This window comes from Rattus norvegicus, chromosome 1 (assembly GCF_021556685.1).
Source record: "Rattus norvegicus strain SHRSP/BbbUtx chromosome 1, alternate assembly SHRSP_T2T, whole genome shotgun sequence".
NCBI classification, from domain to species: domain Eukaryota; kingdom Metazoa; phylum Chordata; class Mammalia; order Rodentia; family Muridae; genus Rattus; species Rattus norvegicus.
The window spans coordinates 77952294-77960000 of NC_141534.1; the positions used below are offsets into that span (position 1 = coordinate 77952294).

At 45.7% G+C, this 7707-nt stretch overlaps 1 protein-coding gene across 3 annotated transcripts in view; it reads right to left on the reverse strand.

Moving 5' to 3' along the window:
* Positions 1 to 1154: 1154 nt before the first annotated feature.
* Zfp772 (zinc finger protein 772) overlaps positions 1155 to 7707 on the reverse strand; it is a 6730-nt gene continuing 177 nt past the window's right edge. Inside the window, exons 1-6 of one of the 3 annotated variants that reach the window (XM_087554035.1) lie at positions 7629 to 7707; positions 5477 to 5515; positions 4246 to 4372; positions 3535 to 3621; positions 2068 to 2409; positions 1155 to 1933 (exon numbers count right to left, since the gene is read on the reverse strand). The exon at positions 7629 to 7707 is cut by the window's right edge and continues 177 nt beyond it. In XM_087554035.1, coding sequence (XP_087410161.1) covers positions 1812 to 1933; positions 2068 to 2409; positions 3535 to 3621; positions 4246 to 4372; positions 5477 to 5515; positions 7629 to 7706 — 795 coding nt within the window. In that variant the 5' untranslated portion in view covers position 7707 and the 3' untranslated portion in view covers positions 1155 to 1811. Of the gene's footprint in view, positions 2410 to 3534; positions 3622 to 4245; positions 4373 to 5476; positions 5516 to 7628 lie in introns of all 3 variants that reach the window. The other 2 variants (NM_001399374.1, NM_001025677.2) reach the window with 2 other exon arrangements.

Consider the following 7707-nt stretch of genomic DNA (forward strand, 5'->3'; position numbering starts at 1 on the left):
CAGACATCAGCTATGCCCTTAGTATTCATACATATGTGCAGTCAAAATACTCACACATGAAACAAATAACAAACACCTAAAACATATAGGGTGCATTCTATATGAGAATATAAGGTGCTACACAGAGCTGGTCCCCAACAAAAGTAGTGACACTTAGGAACACGATAGTCATTAAGACTTTATAGTATGATCATTTATCCTAGGGACTGCAATATTCAGTGGCAGGGGGAGGGGAAGAGGGCAAGCAATAGAACAACAAAAGTATGTCTTACTTAAATAGAGGCCACTCTCTTCCTCCTCCATTCAAACTCAGTACCATGGAGACTCCACACTGATGCAGTCAAGAACACATCTTCCTCTTGCTAAGTCCCCTGAAGGCATTAACTTCTTAGGAATAAGAAGATAGCAATAATTCTCATCTTGCCTCTATGTTCTCCTTTGATGAGTAACTTTCAATGGCTGGCTCCCTCGCAATACTCTGAGGACTTCTGCTCAAAGTCATGTTCACTCCTAAGACTCAACAAGCTTGGTCAATGGCCGAAGCTTTCTCTATCTTCTCTGAATTCACAAACCTATCTGGGTAGTGTCTGTGTTGCTAGTAAGAGCAGGCCTTAGCTCAAAAGCTTTCTCCAGAATCAGTGGGTTCATGATACATCTTTGCACTGTGGCCTCTTCAGTTAAGTATAATGGAAGTGTGGGTGATGGCTTACCACATTTGAAGCACTCTTGACCTTTGTCCAGTGAACACCCTCTTGTGTACATAGGGTAGATCATAGAAACAATTTCCCATGTTCATTGCACTCAATACATATATTCTAGCCAGTGTGGGTCCAGTCCTGTAGCAAAACACTTTGCCACATTCTTTGAACCAAAGATGCTTTGCTGTGTAAAATCCCTGATGTTAAATGAGGCTGCACCCCACACATATTGCACATAAAAGCCTTTCCTCTATGAACCTCTTGTTCTTTCATGAGGTGAGTCCTGGTTTGTTTTTTTAACACTTCCCAGATTCATGACATTCAAAAGGCCTTTCCCCCCTGTATGAGCTTGGACACGATAAACAAGGCTGCATTTTTTTTCTTCAATGATTTAATACATTCGCAGCATGTCTTAGGATTTCCATTGCTTAGAAATGACACCATTAGCAAGGCAACTCTTAGAAAGGACATTTATTTGGGGCTGGTTTACAGGTTCAGTTCACTATCATCACGGCAGGAAGCACAGCAGTGTGAAGGCAGACGTGGTGCTAGAGGAGCAGAGGTTCTGCATCCTGATCCAAAGGTAGCCAGGAAGAGAGTCTCCAGAACTGGGTGGAGCTTGAGCATCGGACCACAAAGTCCATCCCCACAGTGACACACTTCCTTCAAGAAGGCCACACCTATTCTAACAAGGAATACCTCCTAAGAATGTCATTCCCTATGGGCCAAGCATTCAAACACATGAGTCTATGGGGGGCCAAACCTATTCAAACCACCACACTGTACTTCTACGGCTTTTCTCCAGTATGAACCCGATAATGATATAGAAGGCTGGATCTGTTCATGTATGACTTGCCACATTCAGTGCACGTAAAAGGTGTCTCTCCTGTGTGAACTCGCTGATGAGCAACAAGGAAGCAGTTGTGTTTAAAGGCTTTGCCACACTCACTGCACCTGAAAGGCTTCTCTCCAGTGTGAACTCTGAAATGCTTAATGAGAAAGGCTTTTTGGCTGAAGGACTTCCCACAATCGCTGCACTGAAAAGGCCTTTCACGGGTGTGCACTCGTGCATGATAAATGAGGCTGGATTTCTCCTTAAACGCTTTGCCACATTCACTGCAACTGTAAGGCTTTTCTGAAGCATGAACTTGAAAGTGACGTGTAAGGTTGGATCTGGTCATATATGATTTCCCACATTCCGTGCAGGTAAAGGGCGTCTCTCCTGTGTGAACTCGCTGGTGAGAAACAAGGGAAATATTATGCTTGAAGGCTTTGCCACACTCACCACACCTGAAAGGCTTCTCTCCTGTGTGAATTCTAAAATGTTTAATGAGAAAGGCTTTTTGGCTGAAGGACATCCCACACTCACTGCACTGGAAAGGCTTTTCTCCCGTGTGTATCATCCGGTGCCGATTGAGGTGGGACGTGCTAGTAAAAGTTTTGCCACAGTCACTGCATATGCAGTTCTTCTTCTCACTCTGAATGGCCTCTCCACTCTCAGTGTTCATGGGGGTGTCCCCAGCAGTGTAAGTCACTTGATGCCTGAGAAGACTGGAGGAGGTCTGAAGGATCGTCACATTGTCCGTGCTTAGCAAGGGTGTCTCGGCACAGCACAGCATTTGCTGTTGCAGTGTGGATAAACTAACACCTCCTTCTGCAGACAGACTCTGCTCAATAGGGGACGACTCACTCTCCACTTTGATCCAACAACCTGAACACAGAGAAATACTGATGAGTGGCCTGTAGACTTTCGAGTGACAGGCAGAGAGATAGCACCTGTTTAACTAATGGTGATCTGAGATTTCTCACAGAGCATAGGGCTAGTTCAGAGAAGACAGGGCCTGTTACCGTGCTGAATTTGTCAAGATCATATGTTCTAGGGGCCTTAGGAGCAGCAAAAACACAAGCATGGAGTGAATCACAGGGAATGCTAGGAACCATAACACATTTCTCACCAATAGCTTTCTGCAAGCCTCCCATGCTGGAGATGCAGGACACAGTGCAGAAGACTGTCTAGGCTTGTAAGACATGGTAACTAAAGAACCTGCATTTAAGGACTGCCCTAGGTTTAGAGCACAGTAGAAGAATTTTAATCCAGCAACATGGCTGCTCTGGCTGGAATACAGACACTTCTACAGTACACACTTTTAATCTGAAACAATGTAGCTAAGGTGAGTTGGTAGAAGAAGCAGCCATATTGGAAAGTGACTTCTAATTGAGGAGCAGACAAAGTGATAAATCAGAGAAAGATTTGACTCAAAAAGTCAGAGTTAGGACAGGAAAGTGAGTCTACTTAGAGCAAGCAGAGATTTCAGATGCAGTTTTTACCAGAACAGTTTTACAGACAGGTTGAAGAAAGAGCAAGATAGACATAGGTGAAGACAGAATGAGGAACCAGAAGATTAGAATGGATTGCTAGAGTTATTTTGAGACCAAACAGAGCAATTCAGTCAGAAGCTAAGGGAAGCCAATTTAAACCAAAGCGTTTAAGCCAGAACAGCTGAGTTGACAATCCAGTCAGAGAGTTCAGAAAGAGCTAGAAGAGGTGAGCTTATTCAGTAAGTCTCAGAGGCTGAAATCACTCTGGGTTTTGATTAGATTGTAGAGGCTAGAAGCTTCCAGAACTAGGAACTAAGCTCACTGCCTCTGAGATGGCAATTACATCAAGCAAATAAAAGTTACATTCACAGTGCACACTAACACAATAAAGGAATGGCTGTGTTTCACAGGGTTGCAAGGCAACAGGCAAAACATATAAGACTGACACACAAAGGACAGTTCTAGTTCAGAATTAATAGAATCAAAAACTGCCACACTCTGTGTACCTATCCCATACCTGGAGTCAGGAATCTCAATGCAGGCACAGAGGGCTCTCCCCAAGACTCCAACTGAGTGATGTCATGGATCCCGGAAGGTACAAGTCCTAAAGTACAATGACACAAGAAATGAGAATTTCGTACTAAGACTGAATAATGCAACCATACAATCCCTAAGAGGCCTAATGAGAATGATCCTGGCAAGGGTGTCTTACAAAAATCAAAAATGAGCTCATCGGTGCCACAATTCCTGCCACATTCAGACACAAGCCATATCATCTAGAAGTACCTGAGTCACAAAGATGCCAAAAATGTATAGCATCATCAAGTTGCAGAGAAGCCATCAGTGTTAAGACTCCTGACCCCAGGCCAGGTGTGGTTGTGCAATCCACTAATCACAGTACTAAAAAGACAGAGTAGGAAGATCTCGGCAAGTCAAAGGAGAGCCAGGTCTACATAGCAAGTCCTAGCACATATCTAAGACTCTATAGGTAGACCCAGTCTCAAACTACACCCAAAAAATCCTAATTCCAAATTGATTTCTGTGTGCCCTTGCTACAGTTAAGACAGAGCCATTGTGAAACAAACCTTGGTTTTTAACCTGTATTTTATACTCCAAGACAGTGGGGGAAAGACTGGGTGTTCATAAGCCAGCTTTGAGAAGGATACAGCTCTCTAGAAAGAAAGGAAAGCCTACCTAGACATGCTCTGTCAGAATGGCAGGGTCTTACCGAGAGAGGACATGAGTGCTAAGATCTCTGTCATCACCGTCTGGTACAGAAGCCTTTGAGAGTCATTGAGCAGTGTCCATTCCTCCCAGGAGAAGTAAACAGCCACATCCTCAAAGGAAACACAGCCCTGCACATGGGGAAACTTGAATTTATTTGTAGCCTCCTTGTCAGGGACTCTTGGTATCCTTAAGTCATTCCCACTTAGCTCTCTACCTCAGAAGGTACCAGGCTATGAACCTATTGATAATCTAGCCTATCCTCGAGGTCCCACTGACCACTATGCTTAGCACTAAGCAACAACAGGTTAGTTGACATGGTAGCTTAGTTATTTTTCTATTACTGTGAAGAGACGCCATGACCCCATGACCAAGGCAACTTATAGAACAGCCGAGTTTATTGGGGCTTACACTTCAGAGGGTGAGTCTGTAACCTTCATGGCAGGAAGAATGGCTACAGGCACACACAGCACTGAAGCAGTGGCTGAGAACTTACATCCTGATCCATAGGTACCATGTAGAGAGAGTTAACTGGGAATGGCAAGAGCTTTTGAAGACTACAAGCCCACCCCAGTGACACACCTCCTCCAACAAGGCCACACCTCATTATTATCTCCAAAGTTTTCCACCAATGGGGACCAAGTATTCAAGTCTCTGCTCTGTAGGGCAGGCTCATTGAAACCACCACAGCTGGGGTCAATCCTTCCAATCTGGGAATTCACCTGGGCTCCTCCCAATCACCTGTCTCACAAAGACCACATCTGGGTCACTGTTGTCCACTCTGTCCCTGGCACGAAGACCAGGAAGCCATCTACACGTGACATCGAAACACACACACCAGTCTTCACACTGAGCTTCCATTTCCATCTCAGTACGCAGGCTCAGCCCTCAGCTGCTGTGCTACCCAACTCCTACCTTCTGCTAAAGCCGGCAGACCTCATGCACACCCGAGCATTTCTCAGCATTCTCAACCCATCTCGCTTCCAGGCATCCTGTAAGGTCATCACTGGACCTTTAAGACCTCTGAATCTTCAGCCAATGGTTACCATGAAGGGAAACCTGGCGGCCATGTAATCCCTGCTATGGATGTGGGGACCTTTCATTCTGAGCATGTGCCAGGGAAACCCAATGGAAGGACAGAGAGAATCCCAAGCACAGAGTTTCAGGACACCATAGTCCCAGAGGTCACTTATGTGGAAAGTGAGGAGTGTGATTCCAGGGCACCCTCCACTTACCTCTTCCTGGTTGGCAGGTTTCACTGAGTACTGGGAAACCTGTAAAAAACAAGGCTGTGAGTAACAAGCAAGAGTGTTGGTATCCGCAAGTTCCCTCTCATACAAGCAGTCAGGTACCCCCAACTGCCCCCTGGGTTCCATCCCTTAATGGTATGCAGACAAAGAATCAATCTCTTCAGTTTGTTACCTGAGGATAAACAGGTGTCTCATTTTCTGTTCTATCGCTGTGACGAGACAACATAGCCAAGGCAATTCTTACAATATAAAAGAAAGCATTTAACTGGGGGCTAGCTAACGGTTTCAGAGTATTCGTCATAATGAGCACTGTGGAAAGTAGAGAGGCATGGTGCCAGGACAATATCTGAAAACTTTATATTCTGATCTACAGGCAACATACACACACACACACACACACGCACGCACGCACGCACGCACGCACGCACGCACGCACACTGGATCAGGGGTGGACTTCTGAAATCTCAAGCTTCACTCCTAGCCACACCCTTCCTCCAACAGTACCTAACCTCCTAATCCTTCTAATTCTTCTCAAATGGCTTCACACCCCGGTGACTAAGCATTCAAATATTTGAGCCTTGGAAACCATTCTCATTCAAACTAACTTAACTTCCTACCCCCCCCCCCCGAAAAGAGAATCGTGGCATCAAACTCAGTCCTATGTGTCAAGTACTTGGGACAGGCTCTTCCTGTGCACATGACTAATGCTTCTGTCAAAAGTTTCACAAACCCGTACATAAGTTTTCAAAATGCATGGTTTTATCTACCCATAGTGAACTAAGATTTTGGTATTAGCCAGGCACAATAGTGCAGGCCTTTACACAACATTTGTAAGGCAGAAGCAGGCAGACTTTTGTGCATCTGAGGCCAACATGGTGTACAGAGGTCAGCTAGAGTCACATGGTGAGTCTCAGTGGGGCAAGGGAGATAGCTAACACAGTAGACTTTACTCAAATGCTGAATGCCATCACATAATGGTAAAATTCTTTCAGTAATACTTTATTTAAAATTAATAATATTATCAATTATCATTACTAATATAATTTAGTAATATTATTTATTTAGAAAATACAATTTTATTTCTTTTTAATTTAATTTTTCTTTACAGCAACACTTGGCAGGAAGTCCTGATGGCTGAATTTTTAAAATTCATTGGAAAGGCAGGAGGTGTTGGCTCTGTGTAGGGCATTTCCACCATTTACACACAACCAGAGTTCAGTTGGCAGCCAACCCACAAGAAAGCAAATCTCTGTGAATTAGAGGCCAGCCTGGTATAAACAGTGAGTTCGAGCCAAGATTAAAAATAAATAAATAAAATAAAAATAAAACAAAAGGTCCTTTAATCCCATCACTTGGGAGTTAGAGATAGACGCATCTCTTTGAGTTTGAGGACAGCCTAGTACAAGTAGAGTTCCAGGACAGCCAAGATCACATAGAGAGTAAAGAGACCCAGTCAGAGAGAGGAGGGGGAGGGAGGGAGGGAGGTGAGGAAGGAGGGAGAGCCCCCACCGGGCTCCCTGTCTGCAGGTTGGGAGGTGGAGGAGGGAGGGAGAGGGAGAGAAAGAGAGAATAAGAGAACTCCATCAAAGATCTGAACAGTCTCACCACTACCACCCACCCCACAACTCCGCCCCCGCCCCCGCCCCCGCCCCCGCCCCCGCCCCCGTCCCTCGCTAGGACTCACAGTCCAAACGAGTACACAGGATTTACCCAAGGATTCACAGGTCTCTGCCTATACCCAAATCACCCCCACTCCACACTTGGAAAACTGAATAGATCGATTCTCCCCTCTTTTCAAAATCTTCTTGGCCACTAAAGTCTCTATAAACAAAAGTCAGCTCCTTAGGTGTACTGAGCCCTTTCCCTCATCTAATGCCAGCAGAGGTCACCCCAAGGCTCTGTGTCAGAACTCAGGACAGCCCACAAGCCTTGGAAGGTACAGTCCTCCAGACGCTGTGAGTCAGAGGGTATGGCTCTAGCGATCTAGCACACAGATGTCAAAAAGCACAATTTCGTCCACCGGTTACTACAGTCGGGGACATGGGGGTGGGAGGTGGGGCGGGTCTACCCTGTTGGCTCCTGACCCAGATCTCAGCGCCCTAGAACTCAGGTAGATGGGCGATCACTAGGCACTCACCTGGGGCAGGGCTCCACCGGCAGCCTCCACAATCACCACCGGGCTCCACTGGCTGGCGGGGCCCTGGGACGTGGCCATC